This window comes from Gracilinanus agilis, chromosome 2, assembly GCF_016433145.1.
Source record: "Gracilinanus agilis isolate LMUSP501 chromosome 2, AgileGrace, whole genome shotgun sequence".
NCBI lineage: Eukaryota > Metazoa > Chordata > Mammalia > Didelphimorphia > Didelphidae > Gracilinanus > Gracilinanus agilis.
In genome coordinates this window covers 352,551,439-352,578,981 of record NC_058131.1, presented here as the reverse complement: position 1 = coordinate 352,578,981, position 27,543 = coordinate 352,551,439, and the positions used below count along the sequence as shown (strand labels likewise).

Below are 27,543 nucleotides of genomic sequence, written 5' to 3'. Positions count from 1 at the left end.
ATGTCACATTTGCTGCCCCTGCATCAAGTACAAAACTTGTTTTAATTTTTTAAAAATTAAAAGAAAAATAGGCATTTCATGGTGGCTTTAATTGTTGAAACAAATTTGGACAGACAGACATGTTTAAAACATTCCATAGAAGAAGACATTTAGGTCTTCAAGCCTAAATAAGGCCCAGAGCAGAGTTGAGTCATTTGTCCCAAGGCAAAATGGTAGAAACCAGGATTGACATCTTCCCTGTTTTCTTTTCTGAACTTAATTTTCTAACCACTTTGACCCAACGTCTGATGCCTTTAATAACAGTAATAGAGCGGTTAGTGTGGCTATAGTGTATAACACCTAAAAATGTGGGTGGGGATGAATATCTTGGGGAAAAGAAGTTTGGGTCTCATTACTGGCCCATTTGCCTTCCAGCCTGTGCTCACCAGAATTGTTAAGGTGTATGGCAACAGAAGCTTTTGTTTGGCTTTAACAGGTCTGGTTGTTTTAGCCGCTGTTACAAGGTAAATTTTTGGTGACTAGATCGAGTTAGATAGAATTTCTTGTCACCTTGGGATGAACTGGCAGGGTTCGAAGCACCTTTTGGGATATTCTCTGAACCTGTAAGCAAAAAAAGGCACAGGGTTCAGGACAAAAAAGTGGCTTTCAAGTGTTGGCCACTTTTGGCAAGCTCATTCTGTAGTTTATACAAACTGACTTTTTATGGAAACATTAACACTTCTCAGCTCCATCAAGTAAAAATATCCCTGGAACAGCCAAAAGCTTTCTGAGGTTGCAGGGAGAAAGGGGAAGAGCAACTTGGCTATTTGCAGTGATAGATAGATAGATAGATAGATAGATAGATAGATAGATAGATAGATAGATAGATAGATAGATAGATAGATAGATAGATAGATAGATAGTACAAGGTGGAAGTAGAGAAACCAGCCAGAAGAAAGGTTGCCATTGGCTTGGGGGTTGATTTTAAAATTTATAGACCTTTGGGGGGAAGGTTCTAGAGAATCTGAAATTAAGGATGTCATCATAAAATTAGGGGGTTGGACTAGATGAGTTTATATATAATCCATAGTCCTCTTCAGCTCTTAAATTCCACAGATTTTCCTATTCTCATGGAAACAACAGATACTGTACTGTTTCAGGCTTAGATCCAGTCTTGATGGGACAGAGTCCCAGGTTTTTGAATCTGGATGACCACAGGGCTCTCTTGGTTTCCAATCAAATCATAACACCCTGCCCAGTTACGGCTGAAGAACCATGTTGGTTCTGTTTCTAAGCTTTAGATGAAGCACATTAGTACTCCATCTCCCAGCATTATGAAGACATTTATGTATCTCTCACATGTAACATACACTGAACCAGCTCTTAAAACCATCAAGTCTTCAAAGACAAGAAAGACAATAGTGGGACCCAAATGAATATTCATATATGGGAGTGTAGGAACTCTACCCCTTGTTGCTCAGTCTGGAGTACTTTTAAGAATAATAACTCTGGATGACAGATCCCTAATGCTAAGGGAGTTGAACAGGACAGTAGTCCTTGATGGCCTCTGTCAGCCCTTTGGTGTGGGCTAAAAGGCATTTTAAAAAGTTTGAGGTTAAATCTTCCTAGAGTGCTGTGAAGGGGCCTCAGGCAATGATCTGCCAGGATGAAAGGAACAGAGTTAGAGTCTTGAAACAGCCATACTCACCCAGGTTTCCCAGGGAAGACCTAGCCAGCTCATTCGGGACTTTGAAGGGTTTCACAGCTGCTCATGGTTTTCTCCATTTCTGAGGATACAGAATAAGGTCAGTTAACATGAAGAACTAACTAGCTAAGCTTAAAAGTTGCAAGTGGTTGGGGCTAGGGAAGGAGGAGAAGAAAAGTAATCAAGGAAGTGGGTATATGGTAAATGAATAAAGAAACCTACTTGGGCAGGGGTTTGGAAATTACATATTGGGTTGTTTCTCTCACATGAATATGAGAGCCCTGGGGGGACACACAGGCAGACTGACCCTGTAGTTACAACCATGACCAATAATAGTAAGGTCTGTTTGGGTAAGTTTTCTACTAGATCTAGTGGCCTACAGTAATTTTTGCTTGTCAATGGCACAATTATAACAGCTGGCATTTAGTGCTTTAACGTGCAAAACACTTTACAAATACCTCATTTGATCCTAAGATGGTAGGTGCTATTTTATCCCCATTTTACAGATGAAACTGAGGAAGACGGGTTACATAATTTGCCCCAAGGTCGCATAGCTAGTGTCTTGAGTGCCATTGCTGACCTAGGTCTTCCTGCCTCCATCCACTGCATTATAAGTTTTCCAACTATGCTGTGAACTCCATTGCAATGTGATGTCCAGCACAGTAGGGGCATAAAAGAAAGCTAGATGCAATTAGAATTCATTTGGGGAGAAAATTATAAGATATTCTTCCAAAGCTATCCTGGCATATCAAGACAAATCTAGGTCTTCCACTTAGGATATATATTTCAGGAGCCAGAATTATGCTGGGTTTCCTTAGCCATCAACTAAACCTAGAGTCCACAGAATCTCCATGTGTGTACACACCCCAGCCTCACCCCCTGGTCAGAAGGACTAGAGAACCCCCAACCATTATGCCAAGTTTCAGGGATGAGGATGCTACTGCCAGCGGCTCCATTCTTCAGAAGGGGTAAGATTGTTTGGCTAGAAATAGTCACAGTTGCAAACCAATTTCATCAATAAACACTGAGTAACCACTGCATGTGGTGCCTTAAATTAATCCATACCTGGCCAAAATCTCACCTGTTAAAATTGTGTCAATTTTGTTTGCAACTAATCTGGCATCGTCCATATTGAAGCACATTGGAGGCTTAAATTTCAGGACGTTTCCTCCAGGTCCATCTGTGCTCAACAAAATATGGTTATCCTTTAACCTGGAGGAACAAAAAGTGGTTGGAGCACAATCTATTGAAGTTTTGCTTCTTTCATAAGATATTTTGGGTGGCCCAAAGGTATCTTCAGTCTCTTTCCAGCCAGGCTCTGAAACAGGGCATAGGTTACAAGAGCTGACATTTCACATGTCAGCTTCCCATATGGCTTATCCTGAACTCGTGCCAGTGTTGGGCAAAATACTTATTCCTCTTATTCCCCTGCTGCTGGTAGGGAAGGTGGAAAAGGGAGAAAAGGGAGGCTGGCCTAGTTCCAAACTCATGCTTCCAAATATCTAGTTACCCAGGATTCAGTTTTGCACCAATCAGATCCCAACAATGGCTGCTTCTCTGAGGGGGAAGCTCCAGGTGTCCAGACCCAAGGACACCTCACTGACAAGCTTGAATACGTGACTAGTGGTTTCTTGCAAGCTTATCATAGTGGCACAACTTGGGATCTAAATGTTTGGCCATGTTGCAAAGTGAAAACACAAAAACAAGTACTTTGGGAAGGATCAGCTCTCCTGGAATGAGGGCTGTTTTGATATATGGCTGTCATGTGGGATCCATCTTGTTTAATCAAGGGTGAATGAATGAATTTGGGGCAAGAAAGGAAAGATCTTGATTGATTCAGGTAGTTGACACTTATGTACATCAAACTTTTACTGTACTAAAATCTACTGAAAGATATTTGTTATCCAACGCCTACCATGTGAAAAGGTTCTGAGGAAACAATAGGATATAGACCTCAAGGAAACTTAAAGACATCCATCCCTTCTACTCTTTCTGGTCACAGATAAGGAAAGTCAGTCCCCAAATGGCAGAAACATGTCTAAAAGCTAAACAAATTGGCCAGAGCCAGGACTAAAACTCGGATCTTCCCAAGTTGGTGATTTCCTAGTCATTGTCTGTTATTAATACTTTGCCTTTTTGCAGTATAATCCTGGTGACATCAAAGACCAGTGGGAGTGGGGGAGGGGAGAAGCAAATGACTCAAAAAGAATCGGTCGCCCACATATAGTCATCAGAAACGTGGTGGGAAGTAAACCTGGAGACTATTCATGTAGAAACAAGTCAGTTCCCTGGGCCCTTCCATGATAAGATCCGGAAGGGGATCTTAACTGTTCTTTAGCAGAAAGGATTGGGAGAGAAGCTGGACTATGGATATTTCTAGCTCCTACATATAGGAGCCTATTTATAGTATCATAGCTCTAGAGCTGGCAGGGACTGCAGAGGCCTAGTCCAACCTTCTCATTTTACAGTTGAGGGGACTCCAGCCTAGGGAGCTAAAATGACCTACACAAGTAAAAAATGGCAGAGCTGGGATTTGAATCCAGGTCCTCTCATTTCAAGGAATTACTCATTGCTATTTCCTAAGGCTGAGGATGGAAGTTGATGAATTTGTAAGAGCTAAATAAAGCAGCATGATGTAATTAGTTGATAGAACTTGTGTGTTGGAGTCAACAAGACCTGGGTTTGAGTCCCATCTCCAATACATCCTGGCTATGTGATCACTTACACCTTAGTGTCCTACCCCCCACCTCCCTCAGACAACTAACTGTAAAGCTGCAGTTAACAAGAAAGTGGGTGCTCTTTACTGGGAGGGGAAGTTCCTCAGTGGGTCTCCCAGGACCAATAAAATCACAAATCAGGTTAAAAAAAAATTTTTTTTTTTTTTGTTAAGTCCTGAAGGCTGAAAATGTTTACCAGATGCTTTGTGGTCTGAGTGTGGTGGGTTTCTGAGAAGGGAAAAGAGCAGCCACTTCATAGCACAGGGTTCTAAATTAATAGTGCTACAAGTTATTCCCAATGACTTGAAAGAGATTTGTCCATTCCAAACTTCTGGGGCTGGGGAAAATAGGTATTTTTGGAGAGTAAGAGTTAGTTTTAGGAGCACTGAGAGGGATGCTTCCCTTGTGTTTATATTTTGTATATTCTTATTTATGTATGTGTAATCTCACTTAGAATGGAAGCTCCTTGAGGGCAGGGGCTGTTTCTTGTTTGTCTCTGTATCCCTGGTATCTAGCATTATAGTAGGTGCTTATTAATAAATGCTTGTTGGTTGATTGATCAGTTGATTCTGCACATTCAGTTGGATCCCAGTTCAGGTACCGAATGAAAAACTGCCTGTTGAAAACCCACTCACCCAGTCCCAGTTTCCCAGGAATCTGTGCACACCTTACAGGGACACAAGCTCTTTAAGGGGAGCTCCCTGGAAAAAGCAGTTCATGATGGCTCTTAGGTGCTGATCTTGTCTTATATATTCTTCTCCATGGGACTCCCACCTAAACTCCTCAGGCCGTGATACACACACTGAATTTTCCCCTGGTCTCTGAATGCATTTTATTTGTTTTTTTCTTTCTTTTTAAATCCCAGAATTCTTTCCTGATATATGCCCCTTTAATCCTATCCTCCAAATTCTTCATACCCTAAATTTTTTCCTGAGGGAGAGAAAAGGGGCCTTTCTCAGCTTTGATACAGGAACCCCCATGGGTGTGGGGTTGGGTATAGGAAGATAGTTATTTTAAATCTTTACTTACATTTTTATACCACCTCATTTTCAAGTCTATGCCTACCCAGAGAACCATCCCTTGTAAAAAAGAATACAAAAAGGACAGCTGGGTGACTTGAGAGAGAGCCAGGCCTGGATTTGGGAGGTCCTGGGTTCAAATTTGGCCTCAGACCCTCTAGGAGAAGTTCCCCCCCCACCCCCCACTGCTCTTCTGCCTTGAAACCAATACATGGTATTGATTCTAAGACAGAAGATACGGATTTTAAAAAAATTATACAAGAGTAGTTGCAGGAAGATATTTTAAAGTGGGTATGGGGTATACATACTTAGAAATCAAATAATCAGCTTCTTCTGTGGCTGGCGTCCTTGTTGCCTTATCTTTGATCAGATCCACACCAATGAACAACCCAACACCCCTGGGGGTGGAAAAAAACAAAACAAAACACCAGAATTTTATCTGATGAATGTCCAGTCTCCCTCTTCCTAGTTGGAGGATGTAGTATGGAATTCAGTTTACATTTCTTGAGAAGTACCGGATAAATCTTAAGAAATACTGGATAAATCTAGATCATAGATCTAGAGCTGGGAGAGACCTCAGAGGTCACCCCCTTCATTTTTACAGGTGGGGAAATTGGAGCCCAGGGAGGTTGTGACTTGCCCAAGGTCACACCAGTTAGTAAGGATCAGAGACAGGATTTGAACCTGATTCCTCTGACTCCAGAAAACTGCAGTTTCATTCATTGTGCTTCTCCTTCTAAGGGATGGCAGGAAGACACCATTGGCTCGCCCCAGGTCTGGGGTCCCCCATCCTCCAAGAAATGAGAAAGCTAAATAATAATGTTATTAAAATAACTACCATGGTCAAGCTTTCAAGTCAGCCCAGTACCAAGGAACCAGGGGACCCTTCCATCATCTCTCTTTGGTGGTAGAAAGGGAACTTGGGGTAGGTGAAAGCACCAGAAAGACAAGCAGGTTTCAGAGAAGACACACAGAAGGGCAGTTCTGTGATAGGAAGATTAGGTAACTGGGTGACCCCCAGCCTTTGTGTGCTCTGCCTGGTGTGGATGAGAAGAAGGTTCTGCCTGTTCTCTCTGTGAAAGAGCAGCCAGGACCAGGGCTGAGGCTCAAAACAAAACATCCAACTGACCTGACATCGCCAATGATGGGATGCTTCTCCCGCTGCTCCTTCAGCAGCCCCATCAGGAACTCTCCCACATGGTCAGCATGGGCCTGGAGGTGCTCCTTCTCTAGGACGTCCAACACTGCCAAACCCACTGCACAGGAAACAGGGCTTCCCGCAAACTGAGTCCAAGAGGCAAGGAACAGCCATCAGGGCAGATAGCCAACCAGGAAAAAGCATCGGGGAGAGGAAAAGGGAGGGGATTGAAGGCAGGGGACAGGGGACAACTTCAAGAAGGGATTCATTGGTAGGGAGTGGATAAAGGTGTGTTTGGAGAGAATGAGTGCCCTCCTTGAATTAAAATAGGATTCCAGGAAGGGGCAAATAGGGGCCAATTATCCATTGGACATTTCATACCGGATGTTCTTGAAGGCACCTTATTTATGCTCAGCATGTCCAAAATAGAACTTGGTATCTTCTCCGTCACCCCACAACTCTCCCTTTCCAAAATTCCCTCTTTCTGAGGCACCATTGAACTTCCAAGGTCCTGGGTTTATAACCTCAGCAAGAGCCTCTTCCCTCACCCCCTACAAAGCTAATCTGTTTCCAGATCTTGTCATTTCTGCCTCTATATGACTCCCTTCTTTCTCCTCTCTTAGTTACCCCCTTAGTTCTGGTCCTTATCACCTTTCACTTAGATAACTGCTACAGTTTCACATTCTGTGCCACCCTGATCCTTCCTACTCACGACTGCTTCCTTAAGTGAGAACAGTGACTCAGTGTGACTCAAGCATCTCCAGTGACTTCTGTTGCCTCTGGGATAAAATACAAACTCTTCTAAACCCCCTCTTCAGCTATCTGTCCAGCCTCATTGAACATTATTCTCCCTTCTGATTTGGGGATCTTATTAAAAATGACTTCCTGTTGCTCAAACATGCTATCTTCTCATGCCCTTCTCCCTGCCTGTGTGCTGGCCAACCCCATGTGTCTGGAATGAACTTGCTCCTCATCTCCACCTCCTAAGAGGCCCTCTCCTCTCTTCAAGCATCAATTCAGAACATCTTGATGAACCCTTTTTTAAACTTCCCCACCCACCAGCAAGTGCTCTCCCTCCCAAACTGTCTGGTATCGAACTATTTTGTATTTTTTGTATTTATTCACTTTATATATGTACTTGTCTCCCCATTAGAGTGGAAGCTCCTTGCGAGTAGGGATTGTTCTGTTCTTTGTCCATGTATCTCCAGAGCGTGGCATAGCACCTGGCATATAGTAGGCGCTTAATAAATATTGTTGATTGATTGATTTGATTGAAAGGTAGGTTGGTCTCTTCAGTCTGTCATGTAAGTATTTTGGGATTTTTTTTTTTGAATGCCCTTGAATCTGTTTCAACCCCACATTTCCATTTCTGCAACCCCAGTCTTCTCAGCCCTCCTCCCTTACCAGCTTCATTCCCTGTGACCTCCCAGCAGGTTCGCTGCCAGACTCATCTCCAAACATCACACTGGGAATTGGAGAAGCAGTGTGGGGTAATAGGAGTTAGGAACCCTGAGATCCAAGAACTACCCTAGACATCTACTGGCTGTTTGACCCTGAGCCCGAGCCCTTGCCCTTGCTCACTTGAGCCTCCATTTCCGTAGCTATGAAATGGGGATAATAATAGCATCTACTCCCAACCAGGTGATTGTGAAGATCAGTTTGAAAAAATGTGCATTACTTTTGTAAACTTAAAATGTGAGATAGGATGTCTATGATGTCACAGTTCCCATTCATCTGCCAGTGTTAGGCTACTCCAGTTCCTCCAGGACTTGGGTCTCCCCACTCCCTCTCTCACTGACTGTCTCCTCTTAAAGCCAAAAGGAATCTGGTCCATGCCTTGAACCTTGTTTTGGGCTTGAGTGGTCGTTAGCAGACTGCCAGAATGCCTGCTCAGTCTCATTTGATTTCTCGTTTGTAAAATAAGGGTGAACCTTTAAGATTCAAGATTCATTTTGATAGAACCCAAATCTCATGATCCTCCAGACTTCCCATGTGCTCCTTGCCCTTGGTCCTGTTCCTTTCTCCTTTCCCATCCATCTGAGCCTCACTGAGGGACTTAAATGCCCACCTCACCAAGCACCTGAGATGTCCACCTTCTCTAGCTATTCTCATCCACCCCTTTGGTGAGATTTCCTGACATGATTATTAATTGAAGGTCTGTACCACACTGTGGCCTCCAGTTGTGGAATAGAAGTGGCAGGCTGATTTCACCACAATCTCCATGAAGATAGGAGCTTTTTCATCTCCTCCTATGCTCTTCCCCCCTTCAAAGGCACATAGAGTAGGGACTCCGTTACTTTACTTCTTTATCCCCATTTCTTCTGGAAAAGGCAAGGGAACCTTTGCCAGATGGGTCGGTTATTTTTCTTTTAAATATTTTACTGATATTTTAAAAATAAATATTGCTGTCGCCAAAGATGTCCCACTTCTCTTCCTCTCCCCACATAGAACACTCACAAATAAGCCAAACTTGGAACAAATCCCCACTTGGGCCCTAACCACGTATGCTTCATTCTGCACTCTGCTGGAGCCATGCTTTACCTCTAGTACAATTAGTCATGCCGTGGATCAGAGCTCTTGATGCCTTTGGATGCTGTTTTCCTAATCGTTCCCCAGGTTCTGCACACTTTGCTTTGAACCAGTTCATATGAGATTTCCCACAGTTTGCTCTATTCCTTATAGTCATCATTCATATATAGTACCTTTATTCATATATAGTACATATATAGTAGTACCACCCCAATAGATAGTTTTTTTTTTAAACCCTTACCTTCCATCTTAGAATCAATACTGTGTATTGGTTCCAAGGCAGAAGAGCAGTAAGGCCTAGGCAATGGGGGGGGGTTAAGTGACTTGCCCAGGGTCACCCAGCTAGGAAGTGTCCGAGACCAGATTGAACCCAGGACACCCCTCTCCCCCTCCCCCCATCTTTAGCCTGGCTCTCAATCCATTGAGCCACCCAGCTGCCCCTGCCCTTCTGTCTTAGAGTTGTTACTAAGACTGAAAGTATGTGCCTCTGACCCCGACCTCTAGCCCACAGAACTTTAACATTGAAAACTGAGCTAATCTTGCCTGGAAACCAACCCTCCCCAACTTTCATATTCCTGCTGTCTGTCATCCTTTATGAAAAAAGCTCAGAACCTCAAGAGTTGCCCCTGACTCTTCCTCCCCTATTCCCACGTCCAGTTAATCACTGCTGACTCTTAACGACACATCAGTAATGCATTCTTTCCTCTAAATCCCCATGGCCACCAGCTATCCAAATGGCTAACCAGCCCTCCTGCTTTCAGTCTTTCCCCTCCAACTGATGCTGCAAACACTGCCCAACTAACCAGCCTGAAAAGCTGGTGTGAAGATGTGGGATGGTATGAAAGAGGACTGGGCAGTGGGAAGATTCAGGAGCTCTGAGTTCTAATCTAGATCTGGGTTCTGCTCCTAATTAAAAATATAGTCTTGGGGCAGCTGGGTAGCTCAGTGGAGTGAGAGTCAGGCCTAGAGACGGGAGGTCCTAGGTTCAAACCCGGCCTCAGCCACTTCCCAGCTGTGTGACCCTGGGCAAGTCACTTGACCCCCATTGCCCACCCTTACCAATCTTCCACCTATGAGACAATACACCGAAGTACAAGGGTTTAAAAAAAAAAAACAACGAAAACAAAAACATAGTCTTACGCAAGTCACTTAATACCCATTGGGCCTGGGGGAGCCTGCCCCCTTAGCTTGAGAAGAGGTAGCATGGGTGGTGTAGAACACCGAACTTTGCAGGCAGAAAAATTGGGGTTCAGATCCCACCTTTAACACAGGCTGTCGCTTAGCTCCAAACCTCAATTTCTTCTGCAAAATGAAGGGTCTTCAGTTCTAAGATTCTCCCTCCCCCATTTAAATCTGATTCTAAGGATTAGACTGGGTCAGGGGTTGGCAAATTACAGCCAAGCCTGCTTTCTGCCTGTGACCTGAGTGGTTTTTATCTTCTAAAATATTCATTGTATTTTAAACAGTAAAAACCACTCTTCGCTCCAGGCTATACAAAAATAGTTGGCAGGCAGGCCTGATTTGGCCCTTGAAAGCTGACCACTGAACTGGATCGGCCAACTCTAAAATGTTAGAGCTCTAAGTCTCCTGGTCACAAACCACCATCAGTGGCTCTCTTCACTGCCTGGAGAGGAGGATTGTCTACACTCCTTACCCAAGGGTTCAGAGTCCTCTTAGGGGTGGCCCTTAACTTCTTTAGTCTAAGCACCTAGCTTCACAGACCCTCAACCTATCCACACTAGCCTCCTTTTTCTTCAATCACACCAATACTGTCCTGTCCGAGGGGCTTTCTTGGCAGAGATATTGGAGTGGTTTGCCATTTCCTTCTCCAGTAGATTCAGGCGAATAGGTTAAGTGACTTAGCCAAGGTCACACAGCTCGCCAGTGAGTGAAGCTCCTTACTGTACCCTGAAACATCTTAAGCTTTCTAGCCTTCATGCTTTGGCTATGACATGCCCTCCCCTCCCTCCATCTCTAAATTGGGAGGTCACTCCTCTGGAAAGCTTTCCCAGGTCACCCTTGGCCACGGTCAGTTCTACTTAAATTCAACAAAGTGTCTTCCTGTATGCCAGGGACGTCCTGGAGTCTGGGAGAGACGCAGAGATGGCAAGAACACGGTCGCCACCCTCCCAGAACTCAAGGATACAAGGGGAGATAAGTTAAATGCAAGAAGAACTACAATGTAAGACAGAACATGATAAGTATGGGACAAAGTATCATCCTGCAACGATCGCTCCTTTCCCTGGTCTCCTGCAGCCTTTATTGTCTGGCCCAGGCACTTGGCCATTACTCACGAATGGCCCAGAGAAACCTGCTTATCTCTCTCCTGTTATTAACTTTTCAGGGACTACTGATTATGGCTTGTTTCCCCAGGTTAACTCCTTAAAAGCAAGAAGCCTGCCTCCTGCAGCTGGCCAGCTCTCCCAGAGTGCTGCACATGGGCAGACCTGGGCACCCACCCCTAAGGACTGGGCACTTGCTGGCCCCAGCCTAGCCTCCAGGGCCTAGAGCTGGAAGAGACCTCAGGACCACTGAGGCCCAAGAAGGTGGAGGACCTTGTCTACGCAGGCCTCTGAAGAGGCTAGCTTTCAGAAGCTGGCTGTCTTGTTTCCCTAGGCCAGACGAGAGAGCTCCATTCTAGGGGGACCCAAGCATCCCTCATGCTGGCCACAGGGGCCCCCCGTGACACCAGGATGTTTGTTGCTGGATTATTTTAGCAGAGATGGTTTTTTACCTGAGGAGCTAGCACACATGAGCTGGCAAAGGTCATTTGGGACCAGCCCAGCTTCTATTTCTAGGTGAGCAGCTGCTGCCAAATTTCATGCTAGCTAGTTTGCAAAAAATGTGATACGGTTGAAGAAAAAATGCAGGCTTGGAGTTGGGAGACACCCAAGTTCAAATCCTACCTCTGACACCTATTATGTGAGCAAGGCCCTGCTCCTCTGGGGGCTCCATTTCTTCTGTTACTTTAGCCAAACCTACAATTTCATCATTGTAGGGACCTCCTTGTGAGGAAATTCTACTTGTAGGTCAAAATTTACTCTGCTAATTATTCTTAGATGGCTTATGGCAAGAGAAGTTCAGTGATTTGCACAGGAGCAGAGCCAGGACTCATCAGAGGAAGGGCTTGCCAGCTCTCTCCACTACACTATTTTTGCCTTCCTTCCTCATTTGTAAAATGTAGATAATCATGCCTGTACTGCCCACCACCAAGGGTTGTTATGAGGAAAGCATTTCATAAACCTTCAAGGTGGAAGTTACTACCATGTGTGGAAATGTTAATTATTGAGAGTTCCTTTTCTAGCTATGTGCCCTTGGGCAAGTCATTTAATCCCATTTGCCAAGCTCTTGCCTTTCTGTCTTTTTTTAAAAGTCTACCTTCCATCTTAGAATTAATACTGTTTATTGGTTCCGAGGCAGAAGAACAGTAAGAGCTAGGCAATGAAGGAATGACTTGCCCAGGGTCACACAGCTAGGAAGTGTCTGAGGCCAGATTTGAACCCAGGCCTTCCCATCTCTAGGCCTGGCTCTCAGTTCCACTGAGCCACCCAGCTGTCCCCTCTTTCTGTCTTAGAATTGTCACAGGCAAAAATTAAGGGCTTAAAAAAAAAAAAAGCCTGAAGGCTATGTACAGAGAAATTACTGATCATATTTCTTATTGCTGGGGAAAAAAATGTCTGATCACTACACTAGGAAATGCTTCCTCTGCCTTGTGTCCTCATTGCTGAGCCATAGAATCAGTCTCTGGCCACCTTCTGTCCTCCCAGGTGAGCCTGGGTGTAGTGTGGATGGAGCCCTCAGAGGGAAGAGCAGAACTGGGGCCCAGAGAAGAGGAGCAGCCCCATGCAGTTCCCTTACCGTGTTGAAGTACTCGACACCCGTGGAACCAAAGGCTGTAGCAATGTCCTGGGTCGTGGCCACACAGGCGATGGGGTGGCCGTTGCCAATGGGCTTGCCCATAGTGACGATGTCAGGGACAAAGTCCTCCCCCTGCAGTTGGAAGGCCCAGAAGTACTTGCCTACTCGGCCAAAGCCAACTTGAATCTCATCAACCACAAAAACTCCTCCAGCGTTCCGGATGTGCCTGCAGAAAAGCAAGGTCAGGGGTGATTTGGTGCTTGTCCTCTGTCCAGTTTGGGAATATGGTCATGTGAGGGCCCTGAGAAGACTGCACTTTAGTCCTTTTGGCCCAGGAAATGCTATGTGACCTTTGGCAAGTCATACCACCCCATCCCATATTGGGAAGGTGCAGATTTTCAATCATTATTTACCATCATGGATTTAGATTGTTTGGAAGAGACTTTAGAGGGCATCTTGTCCAACTGCCTCATTTTACTGATAAGCAGACTGAGGGTCAGGGAAGCAAACTGACTTGTTCTAGGTGACAGGCTAAAATCAATCCCAGAACAAATCTAGAATTGCTTCCACTCTGCCACATTCCCTTGTAAGTGATAGAGGATCTTGGCTCTGCTATTGTACTCCCTCCTTGTGTGACCATGGATGACCTTCCAAGGCTTCTCTTGGTTCAAAGGTTCAATGATGCAAGTTAGTCTAGAAAATGTCCTTTCTTCCCCAAAATCCCATGATCTTTCTGGGCCTCAGTTTCCTCATCTGCAAATTGAGGAGAGGTAGTTTTCTTCCCTTTTTTTTTAAACTCTTACCTTTCATCTTAGAATCAACACTGTGTATTGGTTCTAAGGCAGAAGATCAGTAAGGGCTAGACAGTGGGGGTTAAGTGACTTGCCCAGGGTCACACAGCTAGGAAGTGTCTGAGGTCACATTTGAACCCAGAACCCCCTATTTCCAGGCCTGGCTCTCAATCTACTAAGCCACTCAGCTGCCCCCAATAGGTTTCTTAAGATTCCTTCTATCTCTAGAAGTCACATTTTTAAAAATAGTTTTTGTAGAAAAAATTTAACAACCCTGACCTTCTGTCTTAGAACTGATAGCTATACTATAGAAATATTCTCTTATAATAAAGCTTTTATTTTATTATATTACTTTATTTTATATTTTAGTTATATTTAATGAACATATATAATATATAAAAATAAATGTTTATATTTTATTACATTTTAATAAACCTTTCCTTGCCATGCAGTCAGTCTGAACTGTCAATCAGTTCTTTGGATGAGACTCAATTAGCATTGCCCACATCATTTCCAAGGCAGAAGACCGGTAAGGGCCAGGCAATGGGGATTAAGTGACTTGCCCAGGGTTACACCACTAGGAAGTATCTGAGGCCACGTTTGAACCCAGGACCTCCCATCTCTAGGCACTGGCTCCGGCCACTGCCAAACCACTGGCCCAGCCTGATAACGTCTGCCTCCTTCTGCCCCGTAGCACACCTCTTCTCTCCCGAGAGGTGCGAGTGCTTCTCGCCACTGAAGATGTGCTTAGGAGGTTTTGACAGAGCGTCCTGGCCTAGGCTTGCTAAGAGTAAGGACTGCGGGACGGAGGCTTCTCCCGTCTGATCCCCTTCCCGAGGCACAGATGCTCTCGTCCACCTCCCACTGTCATTCTGAAGTGACCTACTTACTCTGCTACCTTCTGGAAATAGCCAGGCGGGATAATGATCTGGCCTCCCACGCTGGGCAGAGACTCAGCAAAAAAGGCCGCGATCTGCGGACAAAGACAGCGATGCTGCGCAGGGGCCCGGACGCGGCCTTCAGCCTCACTGGGTGGGCCTCTCCCCCCTCCCGCCCCCTCGGGAACCTCCCTCCCTCCCAGCCTCGGCCGGGCCCTCTCCCGGGGCTCTTACCTTCCTGCCCTTATCCTCGGCCTCGTCGATCACTTTCTTCACTTCGTCTGCGTATGCCGTGGCTGGATCTGGGTGGTCTTCCCGGTAAATGCCCCGGTAGATATCTGGGAGGGGGACCTGGGTACAGAGATGCCATCATCTATGCAGAACCCAATGTAAAAGCTAAAGGGCTCTGCGAAGGAGGGCATTAGAACTCCAGCTGGGGAGATGCTCCTGGTGCAAGGTGCCCCCCTCTCTGTAACTTGTAGTCTTACATGTGACTTACCCAGGGCCACACATCTGGCACGTGCCAGACTTGAACTCAGGTTTGACTCGGAGACCTGCCCTCCCGCTAGTGGGTCCTGGTGTGTCTCTGAGCTGGTAGAATATCGTCATCAGGACCCTGGGTGGGGGATACGTACCACGTGGACCCAGTCCGGCTGTCCGTCCAGTTCCCGGAACTTGTAAGGGCTTATATCAGTGAGGGAGGTCAGGTGCCCGTGGTAAGCACTGGGGAGAGAAGGAGGACTTGGACCTTTCCCAGAGCTGCACGCCCTGCCCAAACCCCGCTTTACATCCCTGACTGCACCCACCCCGAATTCCCGTGTACAGCCAGCCACCCTAGCTGACTCCCCCGGGTGGGGGCAGCTTCCTGCTGGCTGGGCTTTCCTTGTCCGGGCTTAGGAGGTCTCCAGAAAAGAGCCCTGAGCCCTACAGGAGGAGACCTGGAGAGGAATACTGGCCTGACCCTTCCTGAGCTGGGGGGCTTCCTCTTTCTCAGCCTCAGGCTCCTGATTTGTATAATGGACATAACAACACTGTGATTCTCCATCTAATGGGACCTCGTGTGTAACGTGCAAACTTGACTGTGCTACAGATGTGGATACCCGGATTGTTACCAGATGCAGCAGGACAGGAATTTTCCCACCTTCCTGGAGGTCCCATTCTCTGTGTTTTGCTTCCCTTCCCAATGCCAGGGCAGTCCCCCGGGGAAGCAGATGTGGAACAGGATTAGTCCTGAGGAATGGGGGGGCTGCCACCCCTTGGGCTTTGTTCCTGTCACCCCTCCCCCCCCCCCGGGCCCAGGAGCCCTCCTCTTTCTAGCCTCAGACTTTCCTGGTCTAAGGCAGCTGAAGTCAAAGCAACACTGTCACCCCTTTGCTTGTAAGAACTGTCCCAAGCACATCTTTTCTCTATAGTGGTAATAATAACTTATTTCCACACATCTATGGTCTTCCTTTGGAAGGGACTTTTATAGAAGTTGGTGTTTCTTTTTAAACCCTTACCTTCTGTCTTAGAATGGATATTATCTATCAGTTCGAAGGCAGAAGAGCGGAAAGGGCCAGGCAGATGGGGTTAAGTGGCTTGCCCAGGCTCACACAGCTAGGCAATGTCGAAGGCCAGCTTTGAACCCAGGGCCTCCCAAGTCCAGGCCTGTTGCTCTATCTTCTGTGCTACCCAGCTGCCCCTAGACGTCTTCTAATCCAGCCTCCTCCTCATTTTGCAGAGGAAGCTTTTCCCAAGGTTGCACAGGTAAATGGTCCCGGGAGGTAGGTCGTATGAAGATAATGATTTCCATTTTACCGATGGGGAAACCAAGACTCTCAGAGGTTCCTAAGAGACCTATTAGAAGGACACGACACTTACTGGTCAATCACCACCACATCTCGGTGTCCAGTATACTGGCGCGACAGCCGCAGGGCCAGGTCATTGGCTTCCGACCTACAACAGATGGCGATGACTACTCAGCCTGCTGGCCAGCAGCTGGGCGTCCTTCCACAGCTGGGCTTCTGCAAGCACCCACTATGGCCCAGGCACCGTTAAACGCTGGGGACCCAAAAGGGCCAGAAGCCGGTCCCTGCCCTTGAAGAGCTCACCGTTTCATAGGGGAGACACACAAGCAAATGTGTACGAGCTATCTACAGGATAAATAGGAAATCATTGAGAGGGGGAAGGCACTAGAGTTCAGAGGGGTTGGGGAAGGCTTCCTGGAGAAGCCACCCCCTGCTTGGGGTTCCTTTGGGCTTAGGTTCTCTCCAGCAGCTTCCAAAACCAAGGTGAGAGCAGGGGGATCCCAGCACAAAGGTAGTCATCTTGGAAAGGAATGCTTGACCCCCTCCACCCCCCAGCCCCCAGAAGCACTCTTAACCCGCTCCTGCTTTCAGGCTGGCACAAATTTAATTCAGCAAAAATCTATTAAGCATTTACAGTGAGCATAGAATTGTATTAGGCCTGGGGCAGAACAAAGTTTAGATAAGGCTCAGTTCCTGCCTTCATGGAACTCAGTCTACCAGGGAGATAAGACATAAATAAGACACAGATAATTAGAGCATGTAATAATCCTTGGTAAGTATGCCAGAGAATTGTTAAGGGGAGAAAAAGCCTGTATCAGATCATTTTATCGGCTGGGCACAGCCTGTCCCCTGAGTGAAAGGCTGCCAGGGGCCAGTCTGTCCCATCTAGGCCCAAGGGCATCCCATACACAGGGAGTCTTATTTCTTCCTGCTGCCGCTTCATAGGCCACCTCCTCAGGTGAGAAGGCCTCAGACCGATGCATCTATGGCACTAGGGACTGGGCCGGACATCTCCCATCCTCCCCAAAGCAACTTCTGTCTTCTACTGCCAGCCCCATCTCCCAGATGGGATGTGGAGAACCTCGAGTGTGAAGACGAGCAGCCCTCCCTTGGACTTCTGGTCTTCCACTCCTGCTGTGCCTGCCCTTTGAGGGTAGAGGTGCCCTCTGCCCAATGACCAACATTCTCCCCGCCCTGCTCCTACCCTTCACAGCCTGGTGACTCTGTCTGAACTCCTGTAGATCACCACCCAAATCCCATTCCCCAGCTCCTCATCTCCATCCACCACAATCCTCTCACCTCAGCCCTTCCCTCTGCAGCTTCTGGAAGGCATCTTCTGTAGGTGACAAACCTCCCTTTGTTCCAGACCCTTTCTTCTCCCATCCCTTCTCTGTCTGCTAGTTCTTCTAGAAACCCGACTTGCCCCTGATGACGTGCCTGACTGGCCACCCACCTTTACTTGTTCTCCTTGGCTCACTGGTCGAGAGCGGAGATTTGGGATACTCTTTGCTCTCCATCGACACTTCCAGGTTCTCCCCTTCCTCCATCACTCAGTAACCACCCACCTCTCTTTCTTTGAGGTTCAAGTTGCTTGTTATCTGTCACCCAATCAAAATCCCGGTAATTGTCTATAGACCTGCGGGTCATTCCTCTTCCTTCCTTCCTTCCTTCCTTCCTTCCTTCCTTCCTTCCTTCCTTCCTTCCTTCCTTCCTTCCTTCCTTCCTTCCTTCCTTAATGAGTTCAGTACCTGGCTCACAACTTCTCTATTATCCAACTCCTGCCTTCGCATTAAGGGAAGACTTCCGCATATATATTGAGTCTGATCAAAGACCCTAACCACTCACTTCCTCCTTTCTCATGAGCTACTTCTCTATTCTGCCTCAGCCCCGCACAAAGATGGGTATCACCCATAAACATGCCACTTCCTTGCTTAAGAATTCTGAAATCCTCTTGTCTGACCACACTTGGCTTTTCCCCTCTCCCTCTGCCTTTCCTTACACAAGCCCATTCTCCAGTCCTCTCCCAGGCCATCTCCCCTGAACTAGTCACTCATTCCCTTTCCCCCATTTTTAAATCTTGGAGAAGCCATTCAGCTCTATAATGTTCTCTCTTGAATCCCCTGAACCCTTATCCTATAGCCGATTATATCTAGCTGAGCCTCCTCCTTGGATCATGCCCAGTGTTCATCACCTTCACTTCCACACATGTGCTGCTGAGGAAAGATGGAGAGAATTGTGAAACTCTCCTGACTGGGCCCACTATGAATTGATGGTCTGTGATCTCAAATGGGCCATTATCCCTGCTGGGCATTACATGTTACTAATTGATTGTCCCACTCTCTAGAGAAGCTCTTTGAAATCTTTTCCTCTCTCTTCAAATCTCCCATTGGCTGCCTCTCCCTTCACTTCCAGTTGACAGCTTTTTGCCTTGTATTTTACAGAAAAAAATGAGGCCATTCGCCACAGGGCCCCTCTTCTCCCTCCTTCCTCATCTCCTGTCACTCAGGTGCTTTCTGCCACTACGTTCTCCTTCACCTCTGTCTCCTGTGGCAAAGTGGCCTTACTTCTCCCTTCTCCTCGTTGGAGTGATCCCTTTCCATCCCTTCTCCTCCATCACAAGGTCTCTCCTCTGGCATCCCCACTCTTTCAGTCATTTTCAGTCTCCACTGGCTCATTTCTTCCAAAGATGCCCATTTTTCCCCAATTCTGAAAAAAATCCTTACTTGATCCTTTTATCCCCGATAACTCTCCTCCTTATCTCTTCTGTCCTTTGTAGCTAAACACCTTAAAAAGAAAGGCGCTCCACAATAGAGGACTCTACTTTTTCTCTCCTCAGCCCCTTTCTTTTTTTTAACCCTTACCTTCTGTGTTAAACTCAATACTTTGTATTGGTTCCAAGGCAGAAGAGCAGTGAGGGCTAGGTAATGGGGGTCAAGTGACTTGCCCAGGGTCACACAGCTGGGAAGTGTCTGAGGCCAGATGTGAACCCAGGACCCTCCTTGTCTCTGGGTCTGGCTCTCAATCCACTGAGCCACCCAGCTGTCCCCTCCACAAGCACTTATTAAGTGCTTCCTATGTCCCAGGATCTGCACAGGATCTGTGCTAGGTACTGGAGACACCAGATAAAAACCTTAAATTAGTTCCTGCTCTCAAGGAGCTTATACTCAGTGGGTACAGCCCTGACTCCCTCCTCTTTGGGCAGGCAGGGTGGGGATGGAGCTCCCATGGTGCCTCAGACACTTACCCTGAGTTCAGGAAGTAGAACACACAGAGTTTCCTGGGCAGCGTTTGGGACAGCCTGTGGGCGTAATTCACTATGTTGTCATGTAGAAATCGGCTATTGGTGTTGAGCTCTCCATTTTGTTCATGCGCAGCTTGGACCACGTGAGGGTGGCAGTGCCCAACTAAAAGGGGCCAGAGCAGGAGGGTAGAGCTGAGGTTGCCTTGGAAGTGGTGAACTTTCACCTCAATCTTATCATCCGGGCCCATCTCCATCAGGTAGGTTGGCTGGTTCTATCCCATCCCTTCCCACCCGTAGTGGATAAGCAGAAGGGGCTAGAGGGGAAGCCTGGCTGCACTTTACTCCAGAAGGGAAGGTGGTCATGAGGTGCAAAGAGGAAAAGATGCTTAATGAAAGAGGACAGTCTCAGGATATCTTGAGGAGAAGAAAGAAACAGGGGAATTGTGGGGTGAATGAGGACAGGAGACAACTGGGCCCTTCTAGCTCCCCTGCAGCATCTCCTTTTCAAGCCTTGGCTTGGGGGAAATAGCTAGGTGGTTTGGTGCTTTGAGAGTCAGGCCTAGAGATGAAAGGTCCTGGGTTCAAATTTGACCTCAGACACTTCCTAGCTGCGTGACCCTGGACAAGTCACTAAACCCCAATTGCCTACTACCCCTTACCACTCTTCTGTCTTGGAGCCAATAAACAGTATTGATTCCAAGATGGAAGGTCAGGGTGAAAAAGAAAAAGAAAAGAAGAGAAAAGAAAAGTAAAGAAAAGAAAGAAAAGAAGAAGAAGCCTTGGCCTGTGAATTGCTTTTGGTACCTACCATGAGCCACGTTGTTGATGCAGTCAAGGTATTCCGTCCCTTTCTCATCGTACATGTACTGGCCTTGGCCCCGGACAATCTTCACAGGATCATCAGAATAAAAAAGATGGCAGGAACTGCTGCAAAGAGACACCACAAAGGTAACAAGACCCTTTAAACACTGTCAGAGGCTCCTTGCCTTAGGATGGCCAGTTTACTTGTCCCTTTCGGTATTTAAGGCTGCAGGTTTTATGGCTGGCTCTATTCTTGGAGATTGTTTCCTGGGAAGGGCCAGTCCTCCCTTCTGGTCTTCCTCCTCTGGTGTTGTATGTGGGGGCTGTTCTCTGAGGTACCTGTGGTGCCAGGTCCTTGAGGGCAGTTCTCTCCCTCCTCTTCCCTTTTCTGCTAAAGTCATCTCCATTAGATTTGTAGTACTACGTGCAAACGTGACTTTATCAGTCCTTGTTAAAGCATGCTTCATTTCTTGCCTGGAAACCACTCTTTTTGTATCTTAAGCTGTGGGCCATCAGGAAACAGCTTGTACGGTCTGAATGAACTATTATCAGTTTACAAAATAGGAATCCTCATTTACAAACTCACGTTTCCTGAGAATTTGGTGATTGTGAATTATCCCCTTGCCACCCCTTGGGTAGGTTGATAAAATTAAGTCTTGGGCCCCAGGATGAGAGGGGTCAGACCCTTGAACTAAATGGAGATGCTGAATATAAGGGGATCAAATAGCTTCTGTTCTAACTCTTTGGAATCTGCAATGTCCTTCCCCTGCCCAATACATTGGAGCAAAAGTGAAAGAGAGCTGCTGGCTTCGGAGTCGGAAGGAAGCTGGAGTCATATGGCCCTGACACTACACGTGTTACCCGATCCAGGGTAAGTCATTTCAGTCTCTTTTCTTCATCTGTAAAATGGGGAGAATCCCATCCTCAAGTGTAAAATGGAGGCGTCCTAAGGCCAAGGACCTTGGAATCCTCTGCCTACTTCTCTTGAGGGGGCGGGAGAGGGTACCAAGTCTGGGACAAAGAATTCAAATCTTCTGCCTCTGCTACGTGCTTCACAGGGTCATTTGGGAAGAAAGCACTGGATAAATCTTAGGGAGCTACACATAGATGAGTGTTTTATTCCCTGGAGGATTAGGATCCCAGTCAGAGGACCTGGGTTCAATCCAGACTCTGCCACTTACTTTCCAGAGAACTTTTAACAGCACACTCCATCCTTTCTGGGCCTCGATTTTGTTATCTGCAAAATAAGGGGGTTGGATCTGATGATCTCCAAGGCCCCTTCTAGCTCTAAATCTATGGGGATTTGACCATAGTGTCCAGTGATTGTCGTTTTTTTTTTTTAATCTCAGCTTTATAATTCTTTGAGAATCAATTAATGAATCAGCACTTATTAAACATCTACTTTACAAAAGACAGTCCCTGGCTTCAAAGAGTTTATGTTCTCCAGGGAGGATACAATGTGTTGAAAGATAAGTAATTTTGTATAGATTTGAGATATTTTGATATATTTGAAAGATATTTATTTTTTAATTCTATCATATAATAATTAAAAAATAAAAAAAAGTTGGGGGAGATGAGATGATAGGAGGGTGGGGATTAACATTTGGAGGAATTGAAGAAGGACTTAGGGGGGGCAGCTAGGTGGCTCACTGGATAGACAACCATGCCTGGGATCTGGAAGACCTAGGTTCAAAACTAACCTCAAATATTTTTTAGCTGTGTGACCCTGGGCAGATCACTTAACCCCAGTTGCCTAGCCCTTATAGTTTTTTTGTCTTGGAACTGATAAGTACTGGTTTTAAAACAGAAGGTAAAAAGGGCTTAGAAACAAAAGTCTGTTGGAGGGGCAGCTAGGTGGCTCAGTGGATAGAGAACTTGGCCTAGAGACAGGAGGTCCTGAGTTCAAATCTGGCTGCAGACACTTCCTAGCTGTGTCACCCTGGGCAAGTCACTTAACCTCCACTGCCTAGCCCTTACTGCTCTTCTGCCTTGGAATCAAAAGGTAGTTATCAATACTAAGACAGAAGGTAAGAGTTAAAAAAAAGGCCTTAGGAAGGATGTAGCAGTTGAAATACTCATCTATTAGAAGTGCCTAGGAAAGCCCTGAGTTATCCCAAGTGTGTGGGCAGAGGAAAAGATTTCCTTCCAATTACTTTTTGTTTTTTTTAACTTTTCTAACTCGTATCCCTTGCCACTGGACTCCCTAACCAGCTGGTCATTGTTCTTTGCTTCCCAGGCCCCAGGAAGGAAGATGGGCCTGGCTGAAGGCAGGCATCTCCCTCCACAGGTGGTGATCTCCAGCAAGCACCATTCCTAAAAGCTCCACCCTCCATGTACCTTTGGCCCTGTGGTTTTCCGTGTCCTCTTTATGGGCAGAACAAAAGTGCTGATGGCATGGCAATGTAGCCAACTTCAAGATGGAAGGGAGGAGAGGCTGGTGGTGTCCCAGGCCCCAGGCCAAAGATCTTGGAATCCTCTGCCTTCTTCTGAAGGGGGTGTGAGAGGGTACTGACCCTGGGACAGACCATTCCAACCTGCGACTCCTGCAAGTGTGAGCAGCTACCCCGGGCAGGAGCAGGGTGTAAGAAGGACATGTGCTTCACTCTGGCAAGACCAGAGATCAGGTATATGGAGCCCAGGAAAATTAGAGAGGGGAATGAGAGGCGGGCAGTCTCTAGGCATGAAGAGCGCTAAGGATTGGGGCATAGCTGAGCAAGGAAAGAAAGGTTCTAGAGCCTAGGGCTGGGGCGTGTGATGTCAAGGCCAGGTATATGAGTTATGGGAGAAAAGTGTTAAGGACAGAGCCTGGGGAGGAAGCCCTCTTGATCACCTTTGTAGATGGTGGTTGAATGAATATATGAATGAATTGAGGTGGGGGCACTTGTTGAGCATGGCAGGGGAAGACAGTGGGAGATTGGGAAAGAGAAGACCAGGAAGGTGGGGCTAAGGGCAGAGAGAAATGGGGCCAGGGCGAGTGAAGGTAAGGAGAGAGGAGCTTGGAGCAGGGCACAGGTGTGAAGGGAAAAGATGGGTGTCTGAGGGGCAGATTTAAGGGGGTAGGCAAGGCTGTGCATGTGGGAAACTGGTTTGAAGGGTCCTGGCATGGAGTGGGGCTGCTGGACACTGAAACTAAGGGTGTTTGGTGCCTCCACACACCTGCATTTGAATTTGGAAAGGGCGGTATAGGGGGGGTTAGCACAGAGTGTATTTGAGTTAGGGGGCGGGGCCAAGGATTAGGGGAGGATGTTTGGAGGAAGAGGTTGGTGTGTGCAGAGGGAGTTCTGGAGGTGTGTGTGAGTGTGTGTTTGAGAATTGTGGCTAGAGGGACTAGAAGTGGGATAAATAGTGGAGTAGGATTATCTAGAAGAGTAGTTTGGGGTAGAGGGCAGATGAGAGGATGCTACGTTTACAGTCTGAAGTGTAAGTATTAGAATGGTTTTGGAGGAGGGGTTTGGTGGGGTTGGGGAAGGAGGTAGCATGAAGTTGATCAGGGAGTTGGAGCTAGGGGTCTGTGCAGGATTAGGGAGGATGGGTTTGGGGGAAGTTGAGGAAGATAAGGGGCAGGGCATGTGGGGCACTTGGGGTAGAGGTGGGGCAAGCTGGAGGGAAAGTGTATATGAGAATTCAAGACAAAAGACTGAAGAGTAGAATATGTGGTGTTTGGGGGTACTCTAAGGGCCATACAAGTGTTGGGGGTAATTAGGGAAGTAAGAGGGGCTAGGGTAAAAGAGGATTGGGGCAAAGGTCTGAGGAGGCAGAGAGGGAATGCATGTAAAGGATGTGGTACATCTGAGGGAGAAGGGGAAACCAACCACCTTTAGGAAGGATGATAAAGTAGAAAGCCAGAAAACTGGATGGTTCACCATTCTTGAATTTATAGCATAGATAATAGGTTAAAAGATTTGGGAATATTCAGTCTGGCAATAATAGCTTTTCCAATATCTGAAGACCACCATTCCTTCCCCCTGCTACCCTCTCAGGTGTCTTAAAGTTTGCCAAATACTTTACATCTTATTAAATGGAGGTGGGGAGTAGATATTAGATTTGTTCTACCAGGTTCAGAGAACTAGGAGCCTTGGGGAGAAGCTGAAAAGAAACAGGCTTAGATTTGATATGGGGGAAAAAAACCTCCTAACATTTCCTGTAGACATCTTAAACTCAGAATGTCCAAAACTGAATTCATTATCTTTACTCCGTAATCTTCTGCCCTACCAAACTTCCCTTTTATTGTTGAGGACACACCATTACCTTCACAATCTCCCAGGCTCACAACTTAAATAACATTCTCAGTCCCTCATTATCTCCCACCTCCATATCCAATTTCTTGCCAAGGCCTGTCGATTTCACCTTTGTAACATCTCTCCAATATGTCCCCTTGTGATACTGTCACTACTCTGGTGCAGACCCTCACTTTAAGCCTGGACTATTGCAATGGTCTGTTGGTGGGTCTGCCTGCCACAAGGCTTTCCCCATGCCAGTCTGTCTTCCTCAGCTATAAAATGAAGTTTCTTAAAACACAAGTCCAAACATGTCACCTCTTTCCTCCCTTCCTTGCTCAGCAAACTCCACTGGCCCCCTATCACTTTCAAGAATAAAAGAAGTGAGGACAACTAGTCTTTTTCCATCATCCTTAAAACTCATCTGCTCCTTGGGGGCAGCTGGATAGTTCAGTGGATTGAGGGCCAGGCCTAGAGACGGGAGGGTCCTAGGTTCAAATCCGGCCTCAGACACTTCCCAGCTGTGTGACCCTGGGCAAGTCACTTAATCCCCATTGCCTACCCTTACCACTCTTCCACCTATAAGTCAATAAACAGAAGTTAAGGGTTTAAAATTTAAAAAAAAGAGAAAAAAAACCTCATCTGCTCCACTCCCAACCTTCATTCATTTATATAGTCATTCAACCACCATCTACCAAGGTAATTGAGAGGACCTCTTTTTGGTATTCAAAGTACTTTACAATCTGCTCCCCTCACCCCTTTCTAGTCTTCTTATATTTTATACTCTTTCCCTCTGTATTCTTTAGTCTAGTGACACTGTCCTCTTCTTGGCTATTCCATAGAAAAGATACTCCATCTCCCAACTCTGGCATTTTATGTGGCTGTTTCCTATTCCTGGAATGCTTTTCTTCAACTCTACCTAATGCCTTCTGGTCTCTTTCAATCCCAGCTAAAATCCTGCCACCTACAGAAAACCCTTTCCTGATCCTTCTCAATTTTCTGTTGATTATTTCCAATTTATTCTGTATGTGGTTTGTTTGTACATAGTTGTTTAAATGTCCCCCCCATTAGACCATGAACTAACTTCTTGAGAGCAAGGACTGTCTTTTACTTATCTTTATATTCCCAGAACTTAGTATAATGTCTAGTACATAGAGGCATGTAATAAATGTTTACTATTAGAGCTGATCCAAGTTGGTTCTAGGAAGTAGGCAGATTTCCATTACCAGAGAGCTTCAAGTGCAAGCTGGAAGGTGCTCCTGTTTATGTTATGTATTGGACAAGAAACTCTGAAATTACTCACTATTTTGAGGTTCTAGGATCCTGAGTCAGGACCTGAACTGCTTAAGGTAGAGATTCTTAACTTTGTTAGTGTCAGGACCCACTTTGTCCTTCTGGTGAAGCCTGTGGATCCCTTCTCAGAATGTTTTTTACATGCATAAAATAAGATACATGGAATCACAAAGGAAATCAATTATATTAATAGAATATTATTAAAATATATTTAAAAGAAGGATAGGGACCTCAGGATAAGAACTCCTGAACTACAGTCTTCTGACTGCAAGTCTAGTTCCCCTTCTTTTATGCCTTCAAGAATACGAAGGTCTGTCACTTGGAGAGGGGAGAAATTAGACTTATTCTGCCTCACCCCAGAGAGCAGATTTAAGAGGAATGGGTAGAAGTCGAAAAGAATTAAAATTAGCTTAGATGTCAAGGGAAAACTTCCAAACCATTAGAATAGTCCAAGAGTTGGAACGGGTTGTCTCGGGGAGTAGTGAGCTTCTTATTCCCTGGAGACATCCAAGCAGCGGCTGGACAGTCATGGTGGGATCACTGTAGTAGACATTGTCCCTTAGACAGGGACCAAGGCTTGAGGTGAATGGGATGGGAGGAGGGGGGCACAGTGGGCAAAAGTCAAGAGTCTGGGAGTGGAGTGTCCTGAAGGCTGGGTTTTGCAGCCACCCTCGCTGAACACGTGGCACCCTGGCCTGCCCCGACCTGACCTCCCCCGGATTCCACTCGAGTCTCGGCCAACTAGGTCCCCGGTCCCCTCTGAGCGCCTTCCTACCCGATAAGCTGCTTCCGCAGGGCCAGGGTCTCCTGCTTGGTGTGTCTCTTCACTGCCATGGCGCCCGAGGAAGATCCCTGGGAGAGGATTCCAGGAGCAGAGTTCTGAGCAGAAACTGACACCTCCCGCCCAGCCTCCAGTCTTGGCCCCTCCCCAAGACCTGGGTCCACCCACCATGTATCTTCGTCCCCACCCATCTTAGTCTTAGACCCGCCTCTTGCTCCACCTCCCATCCAATCCCGAGCCTGGTCCCTTCCCATACCAGGCCTCACCTATCCCGGTTTAGCCTTAGCCCCGCCCATTCAGTCTTCTCCCATCCTTGTCCTAGTCTTGCTCTTGATCGACTCTCATCCAATCCTGGATCTGGCCCTTCCCTACACCAGGCCCCACCCAATCCAGTCCTGTCATGGCCCCGCCCATCCTTTTCTTAGCCCTGCTCTTGCTCCACCTCCCATCCAATCCTGAACCTGACTCCGTACTACGCCAAGCCCCGCCCATAACAGCCCCGCCCTCTCTCCCCAATGCTTTCTGGCTTCAGTACCAGTGTTTTCTCTCCTCGGGCCTGGGCTGTGGTCTCCTCCCTGAAAAACTGTTCCGTGCATGCGCAGCCCCAGTGAAATTCATCCACTCCCCTGGTAGCTTCAGTTCACTATCCTTTGATGCCAGTATGATCTGACTGTGCAAATACTGGGGTAGGAGTGGGATGCAGAACCCTTCCCGCCTTCTCCCTCACGTGACAACTTGTACAAGAGCTTTATTTCTATAATACGCCTGGGCTCGGGAGAGCTACACCTACAAAGAGTTCCGCCCTGCCT

The 27,543-nt window shown here is 46.7% G+C and overlaps 1 protein-coding gene across 1 annotated transcript; it reads right to left on the bottom strand.

Annotated features, from left to right (window-relative positions):
- Nucleotides 1–69: 69 nt before the first annotated feature.
- On the bottom strand, nt 70–26,787 carry PHYKPL (5-phosphohydroxy-L-lysine phospho-lyase). The gene is made up of 13 exons (XM_044664411.1): nt 26,729–26,787; nt 20,451–20,569; nt 19,646–19,805; nt 16,475–16,549; nt 15,250–15,337; nt 14,849–14,965; nt 14,627–14,709; nt 12,946–13,171; nt 6,550–6,704; nt 5,729–5,818; nt 2,766–2,896; nt 1,688–1,766; nt 70–600 (listed from the first exon to the last, which is right to left on the bottom strand). Exons 1-12 carry the CDS (start codon nt 26,785–26,787, stop codon nt 1,717–1,719), a joined length of 1,353 nt encoding a protein of 450 aa, XP_044520346.1. The 3' UTR covers nt 70–600; nt 1,688–1,716.
- Between the last annotated feature and the right edge of the window lie 756 nt (nt 26,788–27,543).

Excerpts from the sequence above, each read along its gene's own strand:
- PHYKPL (XM_044664411.1), bottom strand. The coding sequence starts at position 26,787 with ATGGCAGTGAAGAGACACACCAAGCAGGAGACCCTGGCCCTGCGGAAG. Across the intron at positions 16,550-19,645 it reads TTCTACTTCCTGAACTCAGG|GTCGGAAGCCAATGACCTGG; the intron begins GTAAGTGTCTGA and ends CATCTGTTGTAG. Across the intron at positions 14,966-15,249 it reads AGCCGGACTGGGTCCACGTG|GTCCCCCTCCCAGATATCTA; the intron begins GTACGTATCCCC and ends CTCTGTACCCAG.